Source organism: Pteropus medius, unplaced genomic scaffold (genome assembly GCF_902729225.1).
Source record: "Pteropus medius unplaced genomic scaffold, Ma_sr-lr_union100, whole genome shotgun sequence".
In the NCBI taxonomy this organism is placed as follows: Eukaryota; Metazoa; Chordata; class Mammalia; order Chiroptera; family Pteropodidae; genus Pteropus; species Pteropus medius.
In genome coordinates, this window is record NW_024347160.1 from 55,037 (window position 1) to 75,690 (window position 20,654).

The 20,654-nt window shown below is 52.4% G+C and overlaps 2 protein-coding genes and 1 non-coding gene across 12 annotated transcripts in view; 2 read left to right on the forward strand and 1 right to left on the reverse strand.

Moving 5' to 3' along the window:
- The window catches only part of PSMD13 (proteasome 26S subunit, non-ATPase 13), an 11,553-nt gene extending 2,959 nt beyond the window's left edge, over nucleotides 1-8,594 (reverse strand). Inside the window, exons 1-9 of the mRNA XM_039876953.1 lie at nucleotides 8,418-8,594; nucleotides 7,004-7,082; nucleotides 3,871-3,905; nucleotides 3,731-3,786; nucleotides 3,489-3,532; nucleotides 3,230-3,316; nucleotides 1,503-1,674; nucleotides 489-568; nucleotides 288-413 (exon numbers count right to left, since the gene is read on the reverse strand). Of these exons, the coding sequence (XP_039732887.1) occupies nucleotides 288-413; nucleotides 489-568; nucleotides 1,503-1,674; nucleotides 3,230-3,316; nucleotides 3,489-3,532; nucleotides 3,731-3,786; nucleotides 3,871-3,905; nucleotides 7,004-7,082; nucleotides 8,418-8,512 (774 nt within the window). The 5' untranslated portion in view covers nucleotides 8,513-8,594. The remainder of the gene's footprint in view (nucleotides 1-287; nucleotides 414-488; nucleotides 569-1,502; nucleotides 1,675-3,229; nucleotides 3,317-3,488; nucleotides 3,533-3,730; nucleotides 3,787-3,870; nucleotides 3,906-7,003; nucleotides 7,083-8,417) is intronic.
- Nucleotides 8,595-8,681: 87 nt separating this feature from the next.
- Nucleotides 8,682-19,231, forward strand: SIRT3 (sirtuin 3). 10 transcript variants are annotated; one of them, XM_039876961.1, is made up of 6 exons: nucleotides 8,682-8,868; nucleotides 12,841-13,032; nucleotides 13,124-13,356; nucleotides 14,126-14,226; nucleotides 15,360-15,521; nucleotides 18,644-19,231. In XM_039876961.1, the coding sequence occupies exons 2-6, from the start codon at nucleotides 12,986-12,988 to the stop codon at nucleotides 18,863-18,865; spliced, it is 765 nt and encodes a 254-aa protein (XP_039732895.1). In that variant the 5' UTR covers nucleotides 8,682-8,868; nucleotides 12,841-12,985; the 3' UTR covers nucleotides 18,866-19,231. The 10 variants fall into 10 exon arrangements, with proteins under 10 accessions (XP_039732895.1, XP_039732894.1, XP_039732890.1 ...); XM_039876956.1 differs by having other exon boundaries at nucleotides 8,742-8,868; nucleotides 12,880-13,032; XM_039876954.1 differs by lacking the exon at nucleotides 8,682-8,868 and adding an exon at nucleotides 9,036-9,181.
- Nucleotides 16,769-16,887, forward strand: LOC120614167 (5S ribosomal RNA). Its single transcript, XR_005655879.1, has one exon. It is a non-coding gene; the product is annotated as a 5S ribosomal RNA (ribosomal RNA).
- Nucleotides 19,232-20,654: the final 1,423 nt, after the last annotated feature.

The following is a 20,654-nucleotide window of genomic DNA, read 5'->3' on the forward strand; positions in this document are numbered from 1 at the left end:
GCGTTGAGCCCAAAGCGTCCTCTCGCTCTGCTGAACGTGCTCCTCCCACCCCCTTCACAGGGCTCACGTCTCCCCACTCGTAAGGTCGCACACCCGCAACACCCCTCTACCCAGCACAGACGATGCTCCCGTCACATTCTGTCCACAGCACTGGGCGCTACAGGTGACCATGTTACCAGAGTTTCTGCTGTACCCTCCCACGGTGACAGAAGGCTGGCATGCCTCAGTCCCTGCTGCTCAGTGAACAGAGGACACGTGACTGTGTGCAGGGCCCGCCTGGGACTAACCTGCTGGCCCCAGGCGGCTTTCAGCGTCTGGAACCTCTCCACGTTGCCGCTGTTGAAGGCGTAGAGGGTGTCGATCAGCCACTGCCGGTCAGTGCCCCTCAGAGACTCCAGCACGGGGTGCATGAGCTATGAGGACAGCACGGTCAGCTGACGGAACGCACAGAGGCCCCGTAAGAGAACCTGTGCCCAGGGTCCACTTACGAGTTCTCCAAAGTTAAAAACTCCGTCACCAAGAAGTCCCGCCAGTCCCAGCGTGAATGCTCGCTCTCGCTGCTCGGGCGCTAGGGCAACAATCCCCAACACGCGTGGTTACGACGGTCCAGCGGCCTCAAGAACCCCCGGGGACGGGGTGTCTTGAGAGTGAAGACACCCTGTCCTGGGGTGTTCGCACAGAGCCCTGACACTGTCGCCTCTCAAACACTGGACGATGCGGAGTACTCCCGGAACCACGCGCCCGGGTTCTGCGGGAGTCACTTGCTTACTCGTTCTCTCCTGATTGTGCGCGAACCTTCTATTTTCAGCCCCAATCCCCGTGCCCCCACCTCTCATGTGAAAGAGTCCCCTCGTAGGGACCTTGTTTAGCCTCTCTCCAGACCAGACTTGACTGCTTCCTGTTCCCGCACAGCTATCCCTCCCCCGCCCCTGACCACGTCAGCTGCTTCTCCAGCATATTTTTCTTGAGATGCAGCAGGTAAAACCGCACTGACGTCTCCAGGGGTCACTGGTCCCTTCCGCTCCCGCAGGAGACTGTGAGAAACGCCTAAAACGTGCCGAGGTTTCTTTGCTGAACTCAGGCTCATTGCACATTTCCCCGGGTCACTTTTCTTCTCACCCTCAAATCCTGGGGAGCCCGTGTCATGCATCCCCTGGGCCTGCGTGTCTCGGGCGGGGCCCTACTGTGCCCCTCGTCCTGCAGGTGCACGCCCCGACGGCACCGCGCTTCCCCCAGGCTCCGGCCTGGACAGGAGCCGAGACATGGAGAAGGACCAGTAGAGGCTCGAGGAGCAAGCCTCATCCTCGCCTGACTCCACGCCGGAGATGAATCCAGCGCAGAAACTACAGGGTGAGCCACCCTCCCACCCTCGAACCCACAGGATTTCTTCAAAAAGGGATGAACGTGCTGGAGAGATTTCTCAGACCTGCTGCCTCAAGCAGCTCGCAGCTGTGTCTCAAGGGCTAGGTCCTTGCGGGATGTGGACTGGACGCCCGTGTTACCTGGCAGGTCCCTGATGTCGACACAGCCCAGGAACCGCAGGGCGTCTTTGTAGTAGGACGCATGGTTCCCGACCGTCTGGTAGTATTTGCTGGACAGGTCGTAGAAACGGCTGTGAACGGACGTCACGCCAGGGAGGCTGTGCAGCATGTCCTCCACAGCCTCGATCGTCTCCTGCGCACGGGAAGCGAGGGAGCCTTTCTTTAACGTTTTAAGGTAACATGTGACAAGATGAGCAGCACAATAAACTTGACTACGTTAAAATGGAAAACTTCGCTTCACCTAAAACAAGAAGGTAACAAAGGGAAAAGGTAGTCATGGCACAGGTGACGTACCAGGGACTATGACCCGGGCCACGTAAGAAACTCTCACACATCAACGGAAGACAAGCAAAAAAAAGATATCGACAGGCAATTTATGGAAGTGGAGACATGAACAGGTCAATAAGCCAGCGGTAATCAAGAAATGCGAGGCACGTTTCACCTCCATTGCATTGGCAAGAATTAAACGGCCTAAAACTAGCAATTATTGAAAATACACAGCTTCGGGAGTCTGCACAGGTGCTGCTGGGGTGTGAGACACCTTGGAGAGATCTCTGGCAGCATCTGGGAGACGTGGACAGCACACGCTATACACCTGTAGTCTCACCTCCAGGCCTATGTCCAGGTGAGATTCTGCCCACATCCACAAGGAACCAGGCACATAAATGCTGACGACAACATTATTCCTAACAGAAAAGAACTACCTGAATCCGTTTAAGAGGACATTGGACACACCGGCTAAGAAATAACTGCACAGAAATAGCACATAACAGCAAAAACGAGCTGGTCACCCTCACCCCTCACATCCAGCCAGTGTGTTAAAACAATACCACGTCATCTAGTCATGCATGTCTATCCGTGTGGCACGCGTGACACCACGCTGGAGCACAGGCGCTCGGGGGAGGATGGTCTGAGGGGCCCAGCAGCGCCGCCCGTTCTGTGCTGCTTCGTCCCTAGGCCGGCTAGGGCGCCCGGATGCTCGTGCACCCTCGACAGAATTTTACAGCTTTCGGTATGGCTTAAATACTTCAAAACAAATGCAGTGACTATGCATGGGGGCTCAGATGGGATGCAGTAAGAACCAAGAAAAAGTACATTTTAGGGCGATGAGAACATGAACATTTACCCCAACATTTCCTTTAATGTCATGGTCACCAAAAAACCCAAACCCAAACACACACACGTAGTCTCTAGCAAACAATGTGAACTGACCGTGTGAACTGAGTCTTACTGCCACCCACACCCGTCCCCCAAAGTACAAGTGAGAGCGGCACAGACAGGCAACTTCGGCGATCAGGGCGCAGAGAGGAGGAGCGGCCTGTGACCTGTCAGTCGCAAGAACCCACGTGCCGATGGCTGCGTGGACGCCTGCTGGGTAGACACGCTGTGGCCTGTAAGTCTTGCTCTTCTGTTAAGGACACAGGTAACCTACCAGCCACTTGCTCTTAATGGTGCTGGGGATCCCCCGCAAAGAATGTTAACAATAAGAATCCGAAGGTACGGGTATGAGAGTACTTTGTACTATTTTTGCAACTTTTTATAATTCAAAATTATTTTTAAATAATGAAAGAGAAAGAACAGGATTTGCCCCTACAGTTTTAAACAAATTTGCCCCTACAGTTTTAAACAGGATTTGCCCCTACAGTTTTAAAAGAATCAAAGGTATGTCTGAGGTGCGGCGACCTCACCTTTGTAACCTGCAGGTCTCCGATGTTTAACTTGAGAGCCCCGATGGCCGTCTTACACAGGATCACTGCCTCGTCGCTGCTTTTCACCTGAAGATGCCAGAACAGGGACCTGAGAAGTGTGGGCAGCAGGCTGATACAGCCGGGCGGGGTGCCCTGGCACAGTCCCACCCGCAGATACTGGTCTCCAGAGCTGTGGACAGTGAGCACAGACACAAACTGTGAGTTGCTATTTAAAAGGTCTGGCTCAAACGTCACTTACCTTTTCACGAGTCTTTTCCAGAAAAGTGAGAGCCACATTAGGATCTGGAGAAGAAAGCAGGACAGAGTCAGCAGAATACCAGCGAAGCATCTTTACAGACTGGTTTCTACCAACCAGGACAACCTTTAGGTTTAGAACATAAAATACAATAAAAATGTAAGTTAGAATGCAATACTTTCTGTCAGAAGACAAGATCATTCTCATTACTTGGCCCAGTCCTTTGGACACAGCGTGGGACTCACCAGTCATCTGTCTGACCACGTGCAGAATGATCTCCACCAGGGACAAAGGGTTCACCCTGAAACGAAACCACCGGTCGCTGGCTGTCAACAAGCACCAGTGTTTTCACTGTCAAAGTCAAAAGCTGACAAAAGTGCTTTACCTGTGTTCAAACTCACTGATGAAGTTCTCATAGAGCTGTGGGGCCAAAACATGGAGAGTCATTACGAGACGCTCTCACTCTGCAAAGTCCAGGCTGCAGACACTACTGCGACACCCACCACTCGGTGGCACTGCACAGATGTCTGCTGAGTGACAGGAGATGTAAATAATCACAGTGCGTTACTGGGGAGAGCTAGGTTCTTTCTGGCTGAAGAGCAATCCCTAGGCTCTCCCTCCAAGTGCCCGAGCAAAACTGACCACCGGTCTGCAAGGCCGGGAACCCAAGCAGTCTGAGCAGCCTGCAGGCTACTGTACCCGCCACAGGAGTCTCGGTCCCTCGGCACACTCGGGCATGCGCCCAGGGCCTACGCCAGGAACTACAGACAAGGGTGTGCAGGACAGCGGCTTAGTCTTCGTGGCGCTCCTGAGCTCCTGGCCTAGTAGAGAAGACAGACTTGGAGACAAATAAATAACAATACTGAGAGCTTAAGAGTAAGGGGAAGAAAAGCATACAGGTGGATGGGCCAAAGGGAGAGGTTTCGAAAGTGATTCCAGAAATAGTGACAACTGAGTTTAAAGAATGAAGAGCAGTTAAAGTGAACAGACTCGGTGTGGGAGAAGGGGCCGCTGGGAGAACATTTGAGAGAGGAACAAACGTGCGAAAGCACTGAAGAAAAAACTGCACTGTCTTCGGAGCACTGCTGAAGGGCACAGAGGCTGACAGGCACTGGGGCTTGGTCTCTGTCCCAGAGTTGAGGCTGTGGAGACACACGGCCACACTTCCATTTTAGGGACATGACTTGGGGCATAGAGGGTAGCGAGGAAAAAGACTTAGGGACAGAGACCAGTTCAGGCTACTAGCGGTCAAGACAGGAGAGGGAGGGAGCAATGGCAGTGAGGGCAGTCGAGCAGCCTGAGAAGTGCTGCTGAGGTGAACCAGCCTTGATCGGAGGTGGACAGGCCACAGAGAAGGGGAGCTGACAGTGACCTCTGAGCTCGTGGCTGGGTAACTGGCGACGGAAGTGTCCAGGGTGGGCAAAGTGGGAGACGGAACCTCTGGACACCGCCAACTTAGGATCGGGAGAATCTGAAGTTGCTCTGGGAGATGAAGACAGAGAGATGGAAAGGGCCCTGCAAGAGCATGGTGGGCACATGCGTGTATGTACACACGCACGCATGCGCGCACACACGTGTGTGAATGTAATCCAGCCATAAAAAAGGAGAAAATCCTGCCATTTGCGACAAGGATGGACCTTGAGGGCATTATGCTCACTGAAATAAGAGAAAAACAGATACCATATGATCTCAAAAAAAAAAAACCAAAAAAACTTGTAGATACAGAGAACACAGTAATGTTTGCCAGAGGCAGGGGGCGGGGTGTGCATGTGCGTGTGAGAAATGGTCAAAGGTGGTTAAAAGGTACAAACTTCTCATTATAATATTAGTAACCACCCAGAACGTGATGACTCTAGTTAACAATGTGTATTGCCTGTTTGAAAGCTTCTAGGAGAGCAGGTTTTAGAAGTTCTCCTCACAAGAAAGAAAAATTGTAACTAAGCGAGATGAGCAGTGTTAACGTGTCAGATCATTAAGCTGTAAACCTTAAACTAAAACACTGTTATATAGCAATTATTTCTCTCTAAAACTTTGGGAAAAAAAAAAACAAGAAATGTCTCTGTAGCAGCCAGTTAGATATTTAAATTTTGTCACCCAGCAAAGGCCATGGAAATACATGGTCTATCATTACAAAGGACTATTTCAAAGGGATTTAACTCAGTAAGAGGAAACGTTTCAACATTATTGACACCAATTATAATTCATAGTGGTACCTCAAGAAAAGAGCCCTCTAAAGAAAGTCTGTTAAATCTAGAAACTCAAAATTACTTCTGGTGGCTGCAAATTCATGAATACTATCTGAAAGTTATGTGGGCTGGGTTATCAACAATTTTTAAAGGTTTTTGTCCATGAAAATAGTAAACTTCAATTTGCCGACCCAAATAAGTGTCACATTACCATGAGGTTCAGGAAAAATTTTACTATGTGTAGAAACTGTTTAAAAAAAAAAAAAATAGGATAAAAACAAACAATTATAAAATATCCATCACTATAATATAGACCTTAGAGAGCAAATATTAAGGCAGCTCTAATTGATCATCTCTGCACATAATCCAGAAGACAGAATACCCAGCAAAATCTCCAGGCTTACAGATGACTACAAGTTCCTTTGAGTAGTAAAATGTCAAACTGATGGATATAAACTATAGGAAAATCTTAGGAGCCCAGGGGTGGGGAAATCAGGTGGTAAGCTTCACTGTGAGCACTGTGCAGGGTAAATAACTCAGGCTATCATTATGGACCAGCTTTCAGTTCCCATGCACCTATAATCTCTGATTCATTCAGAATCCAAGAGAAAGGTATCAAAGAGAAAGACATCAGGAAAGACCTCAAAGAGGTTACAAATTCTTGGGGGTTTGTTGGGGGATCTGGGAAAGGCTGGGGCAGAGTGGTTGTTTTAATGTTGACAAAACTCTAAAAGTGCTCTTTTTCAGGGGTAGCATGCCCCCCTGCCCCCAAGTAAAGCACAAAAGGTGCTCTTTCCTCCACGCTCCCCAGGACAAAGGTCTGGGCAAGTGAGCAGAGTTGGTGAGGAAGAGCGATTGCAGGCATTTAAAGGGCCCTTATGGTAATCCTCCTAGGTACCCTACCCTACCCTCTAACTGGTTCAGAATTTTCAATTTCTGAATAACAGTTTTCAAGAGTACAACGCTTAGAAGAAAAAGTCTATAAACAACAAGCTATAAGAGGTGCCATAAACAGTGTTTTAGGCTGGGATTTCAGAGAAAGTCTGAACATCTGTATGAATCCTCTTCTGCCACTTATTAGCTGTGACCTATGGCAAGTTACTTAATCTCCTGGTGTCCGCTTCTACATTAAAAAAAATAGGATGACAGTAGTACTTACCTCCCAATGTTGTTATGAAGATTCGATAAGTAAATATGTATAGCACTTAAAACAGTATCCGATGTCAAGTGATTGCTAAATAGGTGTAGCGTGTTATTACAAATCCCAACCATTATTTTAAAAATTCCTTGGGCGCACATATATAATCTGACCTGTGATTACAAATCATTTACCTTAATGAGACCATCTCCTTGGGCAAAGCACGGGTCCTGCACAAAATCAAGAACCTGAAGTGTCAGCTGATGCCACAACCTGAAAAACAGAAGGCCCTTAAGACCTATAAACTAATTTCCAGTCACAGACATCTTCAGCCTTGATGGTCCTATCAAATAACAAATAACAAATACTCACCGGTCTCCACTGTGTAACAGAAGAACGCTAAAGCAGATGCTAATAAACCCGAGTTCATTTCTTGGCTCTGCTACTCAATGGTTATGTTACCTTGAGATCACTCATTTTCTCAGCTAAAAACAGAGAACACCTTTCTAGACTACCTCAATAGGTTATTTTAAGGTTCGACTAGAAAGTAGAACTTTGGAATAGTCACACATGTTCAAGTTGAAATCTTGGCTCTTCTACTTATTAGCTGAATATCTCAGGGAAAGAACTTAAACTGAGCTTCAGTTTCCTCATCTGTGAATGTCGAGTGAATACATAAAACCTCTAGAATGACATCACATTAAAACTAAAGGCCAGTTTTTAAGGAAGCAAATAAAACACTTTGAAAAATACAAAGTGCTACCCAAAAGCAGCAATTATTTGCCAAACACTAAGAATTTTCTCCCCAAATCCTTAGTATCATCAAAACATGTATTGAATGAATATCTGTGTGAAGGCGCTACGCTAAACGCGAGGGCTGTTAACTGGGAGGTTATAACAGGAGTTGTATTCGCCTAGGGAACAATGCCAGCCCAATTTGTTCATTTAAAAGGAGGTTGGTGCTTAGCAATGAACAGTTTAATCATTCTGAAATTCATCCTATTTCTAAACAAACCCAAGCTGCGATCTCTCTAGAGGCACAAAGCCCAATACGAAATACAATGGAAAGTAGAGACCATGGGAGAGGGGAAAAGTGGTCGTACCCAGCGTGTAACCGGTGACGCAATCGACGCGGAAAAGGACAAAAGTTCTCTGGCCTCTGGTTTTTCTGTTCCAGACCACTGACAAAGATAGCGGTCACAGTATGACAAGGATAAGTACAAGACACCAGGATCTGTTATCCAAAATGGATGGAACCTGACTCCGAGAATGTGTGCAGCTAAAATCACAGGCCAGCCCCGAACCTTTTTTCTAAGACCGGAAGGAAGGGGAGTTCAAAAGCTCGGCTACCGTCTCTCGGTCGGGGGGGGCAGTTAAACCCCGGACCCCCAAATCCTGTCTACGGCTCTGCTCCTCGGTCCTCGTGGGCCGTCACCCCTCTTCCTCCTCTGCCCTGCTCTTCCGGGTTACACCGCCCACCTTCCCCGCCCAGCCTGTCCTCCGCACTGTCCCCCGCAACAGGTCCAGGTGCCCTCGGCCCATCAAGGTCCCGCCCCTCCCCCAGTCTCCCGCTCTCCTGTCGCCGGGTCCCCTCGGTTTGGAGCTCACTTCTTCGTGTAGAGCTCCTCCAGGCGGTGCCACACGGCGGCCTGGCCGGGCCCGGAGCTCTGGCTCTGCTGCAGGAAGCCGGGAACGTCCTTCATTTCGGCAGAAAGATCCCCGGACAGCGGCACCACTGAGAAATCCGCGCCGCCGGAAGTGCTCACTCACTTCCGGCGCCGCGACACGCGGGGCATGCCGGGAGCGCCCCCGCGGCCCGGGCGCCCGGCGGTCGTCCGGGTAACCGCGCCTGCGCGCTCGGGACGAAGTTCTGTGCCGGCTGGTCTGGGTTTCCCGCGCAGCGGGCAGGGCCACTGAGGCGTTGCAGCGTACGGTCGCCGGGGGTCGACAGCGCCGTCGCCTGGCCGTGTGGCCTCGGCCTGTGGGACCCGCAGTTTCTCATCTCCAGAGGGGACGACGATAACAGTACCCCAGGACTAAGTGTGAGATGCCGGATCATATAAGCGCTCACAGTGTCCGTCGTCACCGCCCCGACCAAAAGGGGCTGGGAGCGCGGGGCAGCGAAATGCAGGGCCCTGGTCTGGCGTCCCGGGTGCGAAGCGGGACTGCGGTGCACTGGGGAACCGCCCCCGCCTGGCGTCCGTGGCCCCTCCCACCCCTGGGGGCGGGGCGAGGGGCGGGACGAGCACGTGACCCCCGGGGACGACGCCGCGTGCGGCTGTGGCGAACATGGCACTGTGGGCTCGGCCCGCCGTTCGCGCACTCGGACTCTGGGGCCCAGGAGGTGAGCGGGCCTGGGCCCGCCAGCCTCGGTTCGTCTGGGTAGCACCCGCGGGTCGGGGCGGGAGCCGGCGTGGAGACGGGCCGCGGCATTGTCGCTGCGGTGGCCAGTGGCGTTCGGGGACGGCGAGCGCGGCCGGGCGGCCTCCCCTGCGCGATCGGCTGGTCGCTGGGGGACCGGGGAGGTCGGGTCGGGTCATGCGGCTCAGGGCACGCCGGGGGGGACCCAGTGGCGACGGTTTCTTGTTTTTCTCACTGGCACTTTGGGCGTGTACAAGCAGCACTTAGGTGTCATTGCTGACACCACCCGTTTTTTAGTTACGTTCTGTCCTGTACTTGGCCGTTTTTACGTAACAGTATGTCGCAGAGTTACTTCTATTTGGAGACAAATGCTGCTTCAACCTTTTTACTCCCAGGCTTGCTTCTCAGGGTTCCCCTGCAGCCAGTAAATCCGATCCCATGTACCATGTAGGCTTTAAGTGACACTTAAGCATATTCTGGACATTTGGTAAAATTCTGTCCATGTGTTTTTCAGTGACAAACATTTATGTAGCTGAGAAATGCACATCACGTATGACACCTTGCGCATGGCAGGCGCTCAACAACGTTAATAACTTCTGTGATATGTGTTTTTTTCCAACACCACTTAGCAGTTCTCCAGTTTTCCACAGACACTGACTGGATGTCCCACAAATTTGAGTCAGTTGTGACACATCACCTGGACGTGGTACCAGATCCTACAGTCGGGGGTTCAGTCCCACAAAACTGCCCCCACTTGAGATGCCAAATCAGGTTGTCACCTCTGCTTCTGACCCTCGGGCTGTAAAGTGGAGGTCCCCATGATGCTCTCCTCAGATTGGAATCGTGCTTGAGCAGCTCCCGGAACTCTGTAAAGCGGTTAAGATTCGAGCGCCCCAGTTTGTTGAGAGGATGTGAAAGGGTACGATCGGGCAGTCAGGGGAAGAGACGAGGAGGCCAAGGGCTGGAGGGCCCCTAACGGGAGCATCAGTGCCGTGGAGTTTGGGCCCTGGGCCTGGCTGGCTTTCTGGTTCCCCAGTCTGGAAACTCTCTGAGCCCCCTCCTGTTGGGTTTTTAGGGAGGCTCCAACCCTCTAATCCTGGTTGGTTCCCCTGGCAACCAGCTCCCATCCTTAGAGGATTTAAGTCTCATTAACATAAAGCCAGGTGCGGTTGAAAGGGGCTTGTTGTGAACACCTATTTCACCTTCTTGGCTCTGAATGGACTTCAGCACTTGAAGACAAAAGGCCCCATATTGTAACAAGACATTTCCATTACTCTTAGGAAATTAGGGTTCGGGGACAAAGACCAAAAATATATATTTACTATGATTCACAAGATCACAACTTTCTTCTCGTTCCTTTTGTATTCTCACACCAGCTTGCATTTAGGGGGTCCTCAGTAAACGTTTGGGTGGGGAGCCGTGTGAAGTGGTCATTTCATCGCTGTGGTTGGAGCCAGGTGGTTGGAGCCGGAGCATTCTCTCGTCCCTGACCAGCTGGCGTGGTTCTCTTTAGCAAATCCCCTGGGGATGTCCCGACTCGCTTTCAGAAGAGCTGCCTTTCCAGGTGCTCTCTGCAGGCCTCCCATGCAGCGGGCCTCACTCGGTCGAGGTCGCGGGCGTCTCAGCAGGAGCGTGGGGAGGGCGCTGGTGCCCGCTGTGTGTGCACTTTCCACTGGTTGGTTTACAGTGATGGAGATGAGAGTGTCTCTTCCTGGCTTTGGCTTTAGCAGCTGAGGTTCGATGTTGGAGTGACTTAAGGGACAGGCAGCAAGTGAGGCCTCCGACTCCTTCTGGTGCTCTTAGCTCCGCACACATGCCTTCCCTTGTCATGCTCCGCTTCCTCAGTACACACCCGTCAGAGTCTGGCTCTCTTGAAAACCAAGATGGTGCTTTATGTGGCAGGAGAGGTGACAACAGAAGGCTGTGTGGGGACTGTGTGTGGCAAGCAAGTCCCTGAATGGCACTGTGACTGAGCCCAGTGTGGAGCGTGAGAGGCAGCATGCAGGGTAACTACGCAAAGGGAAGGGGTGACCCTAAAAGGAGTAGGGTGCCAGTAGTGCCACTTTTCAGAGGAGGAGAAATGACTTCTCACTGGGGTACCGCAGTGGGCTCAGGAAGGAGGTGGCATTTGACCCTGGCCTTGCCTATGGCAGATTTGGATATGCTGAGGTGGAGAAAGTTTTTTCCAGGCATCGGGGATCTATAAGAACCAGGAGTCCTTTTGTTTGGTGGGAAGGAGGGAGAAATGGGGCTGTCACAGGAGTGGTGCCTGCTGTGCCAAGGTGTGGCATCTAGGCAGCAGAGCTTCAGGTGCCAAGTCGGTCAGTCTGCAGAGATTTCATAGTGTTGGTTTCGTAAGGAACAAAGGAAAAACACAGACAGCACACAGGAGAGGGAGCTAGGGCCTTGCTGCTAGGAGACAAGTCGAAATTGTGCTGACCCGTGTCCGAAGATGTGCACTTAGAGGCTTACTTCTTGTGTGTGTCATACATGAATTAAAGAAATGCCATTTCCTGTTTTTCTGTCTGTGTTCGCTTTAGAGTCTTCATCATTTGGGGAGATTGTCAGTTCCATTCGTGGCATCCTTTTTCCCATCAGGGTGGAGGGCTATCTCTACCGAGGTCAGAGGTGTCGTGGGGCAGGGTCACCAAGGACCATGTCCTAGAAGAACAGACATGGTGGCTGCCAGCCCTGGGGCTGTGAGGACGGTGGCTGTGCAGTGGGCTGGCAGTCCTGAGCTCTGGGCAAGTCACCAGCATGAGGCAGGAGAGGAAGAAGTCGTTTAGCTCAGCTAGATGCCAGGCCGGGGCCCTCAGAGCAGGTCCGGAATGAGGCAGCCTTGAGCCGAGTGTTTTCAGGGGCTGCTCCAGGTTTTGTGTTCTTTGTATTGCTTTTGTTTCCTTCCTGATGCTTTCTGGAGGCCTCCCTGAAGCCTATGACTCGTTGCGTATCGCGCTCTTTGCGCTCTTTTCCCGTGGAACAGCATCTCGCTCTCCCAGCCAGTCTCAGCCCCTGGCTCCTGGGGGGGCCTGCAGCTTGTGGAGGGCGCCCGGCCCGGCCCAGCCTCCCCAGCGCCTCGCGGTGCCGTGTGGTCTGTTTGCCTGGAAAGTGAGCAGCCTTGGAATTCGTGGGGTTGTCGATGTCTGCCGTGGTTTGAACCCCTGGCCTTCAGGGTGTTTCTTTGTGGAATAGTCTGTAAAACCCACTTTCATCCTGATAATATTTGGGTAAAGTCTGAGATGTTTAACTTCGTTTAAATGCCGCTGCTCACTCACCCCGTCCCAGGTGTGTGAGCGCGTGCGGCCCTGCGGAGCCCACGGAGGTGCCCCCGGCCCCAGCCTGAGCCCTCGGTGCGGAGCCCGCTCTGTCAGCACGGCCTCGAGACCGGGGTCAGGAAACGACGCTCTTCTTGTTCGCACAATTCCCACTAATGCGAAACTTGCGCTCCCAAGTAAGTCTTGATTTCGGAGTTGAGTCTGCTCCCTGTTTTTGCCCAGGGTGCTCGCTGGGGAGCCGGAGGCAAGTGTTTTCAGGGGCTGCTCCAGGTTTTGTGTTCTTTGTATCCGCTCGTTCTCAGCGGTGCGTCGCAGGAGGGCAGACAGCCTCACTCTCAGCTGCTAGCGTGAACGTGGCTGTCGTCGGTTACCAGCCACTCCGCTTTCTCCGTCAGTGTTCCAGGTGGAAGAAGGCCCATATCTCGTTCCGCCGGGGTCTCAGGTGTCCTTGGAAGTGGAGGCAGTGGCGAGAGGGAGAAACTTTCCCTGCAGGACGTGGCTGAGCTGATCCGAGCCGGAGGCTGCCCGCGGGTGCTGGTCATGGTGGGCGCTGGCATCAGCACGCCCAGCGGCATCCCGGACTTCAGGTGCCCTGCCGGCCCCACACGCCCCTGCCACCCCGGCGACTCCCCCGCCCGCTCTCTGCCGCGGGGCTCAGAGCCTCCCGCTTCTCCACAGGTCTCCGGGGAGCGGCTGGTACAGCAACCTCCAGCAGTATGACATCCCCTACCCGGAGGCCATTTTCGAGCTCCCATTTTTCTTCCACAACCCCAAGCCCTTTCTCGCTCTGGCCAAGAAGCTGTACCCCGGGCACTACAGGCCCAATGTCATCCACTACTTTCTGCGACTGCTGCACGACAAGGGGCTGCTTCTGCGGCTCTACACACAGAACATCGACGGGCTCGAGAGAGGTGAGCCGGCCTGCACGCGCCCCTCCCCGTGTGGGGGGTGTGGGCTCCATACCGCTGGGTCCCGTCTTAGTCCCTACCCTGGTGATTGGTCTTGAGCCACCTAGCCATGCCTTTGTTCCTGACAGAAGTGTCCATTGTGTGCTTAAGGGTTACTGGTGGGACCTTGACGGTGGCCCCGTTTGCCAGCATACCTGCCACTCTGAGTTTTGGCCAGAACTGACGTTGATTTCAGGAGCTTCTGGTTTTGCTAATCTGATATGATGACTTCTCTTAAAAGTTTTATTATGGAATTTTTGAGTCCCCGAAAGTAAAGAGACAAAGAATGTAAAGAACGTTCATGTCCTCATCTCTGTCCTCCTTCCATCTTCTCTTTTTCCCCTGGATTATTTTGAAGAAAATTTCTCAAATTATAAATTTAATCTATAATTACACTTTTCGGAAACTTCTTTATATTATTTTCTTACCTTTACTTGGCATCTGTAGAATAGAAAATGTTTTCCTAGGCATTGGATGAAATTATATCTGAACTTACATAGGATGTTTTTGTGCTGTGTTTTGACAGGCCTTGTTTTAGCTGTGACCTGCCTCCACCTGGGAGCCGTCACCCCTTGGCTTATTCTGGTTGGGGGGCAGCGGTGGGCAGCATTGTAGGTGACAGAGGCAGGGATATCAGGCTTCCAGTGGGGGTTGCGACCAGAGGTGATGCTCCGGGGCTTGTGTGCCCGCCCACCCTGGAGGCAACAGGACTTAGTTCAGGTTTGAATTTCAGCATCTGGCATCCCTGCCTCAAAGCTGGTTGAAGCTCACGGTTCCTTTGCCTCTGCTACCTGTACTGTCTGCCGAAGAACCTCCCCAGGGGAGAACTTTTGGGTGAGTTGTCACACTTCACCGTGAGAGTGGTCTGGAAAAGTGGTATCTCACAAGCATCGTGTCATAAAGGCAAGAAAACATTAGTGCCGTGAAAATGGTTTTCTTTATTTTTAAATTGGAAATGTTGTATATGCTTGCAAAAAATTACCGCAGTACAGAAATTTGGAGGGAAAAATGAATCTTCTTTCAACCAGTTCCTATAGACCGCTTTTAACAGTTTGGCGTATGAGGGTCTACACCTTTAAAAAAGGTGCGCATATATAAGCATACAAACATCTGTGAACCTGCACCCACACACAGTTATTTATTTATTTATTTATTTTTAGTAACGGGATCATTAAGCTTAAAATTCTACTACTTGCTTTTTTACTAAGCAAAATTTTATGGATATTTTGTCAGTAACTACAGCTCTGCTCACTGGTTTTAGAGTGTACTTTGTAACTAAAGAGTATTACATTTAGTCATTCATGTATTGTGGGATATTTTTTGATGTTCGTCATTTTTACTATTAAAAATAATGTGGCAGCAATACCCCTGCTAGACCCCTGTGAACTTCTGTAGGATGGTTTTCTGTAGGATGGTTTCTTTAAGTAGAATAGGATTGAGTTGAAAGACGTACATAAAGATAAAACTCTCAGATATCAGTGTGGCACAGGACACTGTCCTTCATTTTTGGTGGAGGTCAAATTCACACAACACAGGGTTCGCCGTTTAAAGGTGTGCAGGTCAGTGGCATTGAGTGCATTCACGTTGCGTGACCATTTTGTCTAATTCACAACATTAACATCACCCCAGAAGGAAGCTCTGTCCCCATGAATCGGTGAACCCCACTCCTGCCTCTCCCAGCTGCTGGCAACCACTGGTCCTTTCACTGTTCCCTTAGCTTTGCCTTTCCCGGAATGTCATAGAGTTGGAATTACACAGTATGTGGTCCTCCCAAAATTCTGAGGGCTGCATGAACAGAATCGGTAAAATGTCAATAATTGCTGAAGCTGGTTCGTTGTATATATGTGGGGTGATTATTTTACCATCTCAGCTGTGTGATGTTTGAAATTTTCTTAAAATGTTTCTGCCTTTTCCTTTGAACTGTGTTGCCGTGTCTCCCTCGGGCCCACTTTGTGTGTGTCACCCAGGCCGATGTGCTGGTGGACAGGGTCCCCCGCTGCTCTGTGTGCACCGGCATCGTTAAGCCCGACATCGTGTTCTTTGGGGAGCCGCTGCCCCAGAGGTTCTTGCTGCATGTGGTTGACTTCCCCATGGCAGACGTGCTGCTCATCCTCGGGACCTCCCTGCAGGTTCGTCAGCAGGCCTGGTGCATGGATGTGCAGGGAGGGGGCTGGGGGGGTGAGGCAGAAGTGGGGGGGCACCCTGGGGCCCTACCTGGGGAAGGTGAGTAGATTCGGCTGGTAAGGAAACAGGTATTCCCATGAGAGCGGCGAGCAGGATGGGGAAAAGGGAGGTCAGCTTTAGAGGCGCTGTAGGTGTGGGCAGGCCCGTGTGCGAGGGGCGGGCCAAGGGTAGTGGGGAGGGCTGCAGAAGCAGGCCTCCCAGGCCACAGCGGCCAGCTCTGTGCTGGAAGCAGTAAAACCCTGATGGAGCTGAGCTGGGGACATAGGTGGCCGTGTGCAGGACTGAAGCCAGCAGGCGTCCCGCAGGCTGGTCCTCAGTGAGGCAGAGCTGTGGGAAGGGCTGTGTCTTGGTGCTTTGGACAGACACCGCAAGTGTCACGGGAGAGTCGCACAGTACGTGGGGTGATGGGGTGGGACCTAAAGGCCAGGAGGGCTTGGGAACCAGCTGTGTTGGCAGGTTGGTTTGCATATGTATGCCTTAGCACGAAGGTCACGCTGGAGCTGAGCTGGAGGAGGTGGCAATGTTGGGTGGGGAAGGTCTGGCAGGAGACACTGCACAGCAGGCCACGTGGCGCCGGTAAGGAGGAGGCAGTAGTGATCATGGTCTGACTTCCCTGTCCATCTGGGTGCTGTGTCGTAACAGACCATGGGGGACAAGTGTGGGAGAAGGGACAGTCAGTAGAGTGCAGGGGTGACCAAGTGGTGATGGCAGGAAGCCAGGTAAAGCCAGCAGAGGGCGGTGGAGCCAGGTGTGTGTGAAGGCATGGTTGGCAAGACTCCAGGTGGTGACCTGAGCAGCTGCAGGGATGGCCTTGTTTCCTGAGTTGGAGAAGCCCTGTGGGCAGGTTTGGGGACCTAGGTGTTGGTCACACAGGTGTGAGGATTGTGCTGGGCTGCTGAGTAGACATGTCAAGGCCAGGGAGGACCCGCGCTGGGAGGTGGGATGCCGGAGTGGACAAGCAGAAGAGCTCCAGGTGGATGGACCGGGTGCACACACTGGTCCTGGTGGGGATGAGTGTGGGAGGGACCAGGGGAGGCCGGGGGCTGCACCTGGCCGACCTGTGCCTGCCACTGGGCATGGGCACACGGGCTACCAGTCCTCTCTGTTTTTTTAAGCGACACGAAAATAGTTTTTTTCCCCCCCTTGATTATAAAAGTTCCATGTGCTTACTTTTAAAAATTTATACATTGCAGTCTACGGCCATACCACCCTGAACAAGCCCGATCCCATCTGATCTCGGAAGCTAAGCAGGGTCGGGCCTGGTCAGTACTTGGGTGGGAGACCACCTAGGAAGACCAGGTGCTGTAGACGTAAAAAGTAAAAAATAAGAGATTGTAAGCTGACAAAGTCCCTGCAGTCTGTGAGGTCAACCAAGGGTTGCCTCGCCTAAAAAAAAAAATTAAAAAATATAAAATTTATACATTGTATAGAGAGCAAAGTACAGGACCCATCAGTCCCAATGGCACTGTTAGTGCTCTGTTCCGTGTCCCCTCAGGTTTCTGTCCTTTGCACACAGACGTGGTGGTCTTTCACCGGACTGGGATGCCGCCACGTTCACACACCTACCTTGTTAGTGGCCACAGAGTCCTGGATGGATACGGATCTGAGGTCCCTCCTGGGGCCCCAACGCCAAGTGCTCAGCTGTCAGCACAGAGCCAGCAGCACTCAGGCTTCCGGCTGGCTCACAGGCACGCACGTGGCATGGAGGGAACGTTCACACGCGTGTGCAGTGCCTGGTCTCCTGCACGGGGGGGTATGTGGTATGTGAGCTGTGGTGTCTTTTCTCGACCCTGAAGTACTCTGAGCTCTGAAACGCATCCAGCCCCGAGAGCTTTAAGATAAGGGACTATGATCTAGAGCATTTATTTTAGCAATTTCCATTGATGGGCACCAAAAATAAATAGTAGTTTTTATATTAAAATGTAGTGAATACCCACACGTATGCGGTTCTGTGCGTTCGTGTCAGCACCTCACGGTAAATGTTAAGGATGCAGTTCATCCTGCCACCACCAGTCTGAGTGGCCATCTTCCTACATGCTCAGCAATAGCAGTGTTAAATGTCTTTACCAAGCTGATTGTGAAAAGATGAACGTGTACGTGTGTATGCGTGAGATTTTGCATTTCTTTAATGAACAGTGAAGTTCATCTTTTTATGTTTATTGACCTCTATTTCTTCCTTTCAAATTGCATATCTCTTAACCACTTTTTATTGGGTTTGTTTGTAAGTTAGAATATAAATTCATAAAGTATATAAAATATTTATAGTTTATCAATTAGCAACATAAACCATTTACAGTCGCACGTTGTAACTGTTTTTGCTTTTGGTTTGTGGTGGTGAGAGTTAAAAACTATTTTTCTACAAAGTACTTTTATGCAGCTATGTTAGTATTGTAGTCAGATGCTGTTTTCCTGTTTCATCTGACTTCAGTTGTCAGGCGTAAAAAATCCTACCTTTACTTAGAAACCCTAAATTTTCTTCAAGAGCTGTTTTGTTTACACTTAAATCTTTAATCCACTTGAAATGTTTTCAGTGAAAGGCAGGAATTGAGCTGTTTCCTCCCAAGAGATGAGCCAGTCTCAACACCATTTATTAATCGTCCGTTTCTTGCATGATCACCCTTTGGATGAAGGAGCCCACAGGCAGCATTTCGGCCTCTCTGGAGGTCTGGACAGCGAAGGCCGCAGAGAGGTGGGACGACCACCCAGCCTGTAGGCTCGTCAGGAGCCCGTCACTGGTGGCCCACAGTGTGGGACCAGGTCCTTGCTCTCAGCGTGTCAGTGGTGTACTGAGGAGGCGGCGGGGAGGGGGAGGACAGGTGAGAGTGTGCGTAGCTGCTGGGATCAAGCCCAGGTGAGCCTGGTCCGGAGATTCCGCAGAAGCCAGAGGCAGGGGTTTGGGGAACCAGGAACCAGGGCAGGGAGACTGGAGGACAGGACATGGGTGGTGGATTCCCCTGCTCCATGATCTGTCAGTCTGCTGTCTCAAGGCTTGGGGGCTGTGGCGTGAAGTATCCTGAGGGGTTGGAGGGTGCACGCTGAGCTCCTTACGTCTGGGCCCATTTTCCAGGTGGAACCCTTTGCCAGCTTGTCTGAGGCCGTGCGGAACTCGGTGCCCCGAGTGCTCATCAACCGGGATGCGGTAGGGCCCTTGGCGTGGTGTCCTCGCAGCAGGGACGTGGTCCAGCTGGGGGACCTGGTTCACAGCGTGGAAAAGCTGGTGGAGCTGCTGGGCTGGACAGAGGAGATGAAGGACCTTCTCCAGCGGGAGACCGGAAAAGAGGGCTGCTGAGCAGGGCCCCGTGGCGGCCGGCCCACCTGGTGTGCGGCCGGCGGGCTAAGAGTGACAGTGGTAGCTGGTAACTGGCCTCCAGTGCCGGTTCACGCACCGCCTGGGGCCCTGTGGCTCTTAGGACCTCCGTTGACGCCGAGGCCTGCTTGCAAGGGGCAGAGCAGGGGTCTGTCCTGCCAGTCTGTGCCCGTCGCACCTCGGCAGTGGTCTGTTGTTCCCTGAGGTCAAGGAGCGCCCGCCGCTGCGGCTGAGGGTTCGGAGACGGGCTCTGCTGTTCGTGGAGTGGCCATGGGCCACTGGGGAGAAAGAGCCAGCGAGCCTTCAAGCTTTGCACTTCAAACCTCCAATAAATGAGTGAAGTCACAAGAAATGTAATTTCTCACGAGGCTCGGCACCTGGGGAGAGGGGGTTCTCCGTAGGAGGCAGCAGGCGGCGTCCAGCGTCCGCTCTCGGAGCCTGCGCTGGCTGGGACCTGCTCTGCACAGCAGCTGGGTGGGGACCTGCAGCCCTGTGGATTTCGGGGAGCGGCCTTGTAAAGTCTGGCCTGTGCCCCTTCTCGTCTCACAGATTGTGTAAGTGCGGTTAGGACTTCAGGGCTTTAATTAGAGTTGCTGGCCGAGAGCAAACACTGGGGCACATCTGGGCTGGCTGCCTGGCGAGGCCCCCACACAGCCGTTTTGCCGGCCCTGCTGGGTCTCCCTGGTCTGGCTGAGCAGCAGTGTTTGCCAGGAGCCAGGGAAGCTTCTGCCGTAGGAAGTAGCTCGAGCCCAGGCGTCTCCACACAGCTGATCCCCTCTCCTGAGTTCTAGCTCAGTGGATAGGATGGATAGGCGATGGCCGCTCCCTGGACCAGCAGTGGTGACATGGGAGTCGCCACCCATTCCCTGCTCCTGAAGAGCAGCTAGGGCGTGTTTATAGTTCTTGGCTGAGGCAGAACACAAGACCTGAGGAACCATGCCTGGCTGGCACTGAGCATCTTTGCGGCTGAGCTATTTGCGCAGGGCGCCAGGTGTAAATGAGCTGCCCTTCCCTGCACTGGGGAAGCCCATGATGCAGAAGCCACCTCCTGACGGAGATGGTGAGCTCAGACACATTCACCTCGTGTCTAGCCCTCCATCTGAGACCCAGTCTCGGGCTGAGTGAGCCATCTCGTCCCAGAATGCAGCCCCAGGCCCCCAGCAGTGCGTCGGTGCTGGCATGCTGCTCCCCTTGGTAGGATTATTTTTATTAGAAGCTCGTTCTTAATTTGACACAAAATTAATTTAGGAAGGCATCCCTTCATTTGTCTCCTCAGGGAATGCAAGTGCTGACAGTAAAATGTGGACGGGGCCCCTGGGATGCACGGGCATCCCCTCGATTGGAACAATCTGCTGACAGAGGACCCTGGAGATGGGTGCTGCCGAGCCTCCGACCCCTCAGAGGGTCACCTTGTTCAGCTCACTCTCCCGATGCATTTCACATTAATCTCCCCAGGGAACATCTGTTCCAGACCCTTCCAGCAGCTTTCTAACTGTGCCCTGTCCCTAGTCTCCCCACTAGAACTTCTAGTAACCTCTACGACTCAGAAGGCATCAGGGCCTTGGAGACCTCGGCTGCCCTGCCCCTCCCCCCTCAGGCCCCTCCTACTGGGGCTGTCCTTCCTGCTCCCCATCCACCCCATGTGCCCCCTCCTCCCTGGCATTGTTTCCAGCAGCCCCTGGGCTGGAGTGAAGCGGGAACAGTCAACCGATAGCCACCTCACACATCAGGGAGGACAGGACAGTGATGATCTACGCGTGCAATTCTGCAA

Coding starts and splice junctions, on each gene's coding strand:
- SIRT3 (XM_039876954.1), top strand. CDS start 9,099: ATGGCACTGTGGGCTCGGCCCGCCGTTCGCGCACTCGGACTCTGGGGC. Junction 13,357..14,125: donor CATCGACGGGCTCGAGAGAG/GTGAGCCGGCCT, acceptor TTTGAATTTCAG/CATCTGGCATCCCTGCCTCA. Junction 15,522..18,643: donor TCCTCGGGACCTCCCTGCAG/GTTCGTCAGCAG, acceptor CCCATTTTCCAG/GTGGAACCCTTTGCCAGCTT.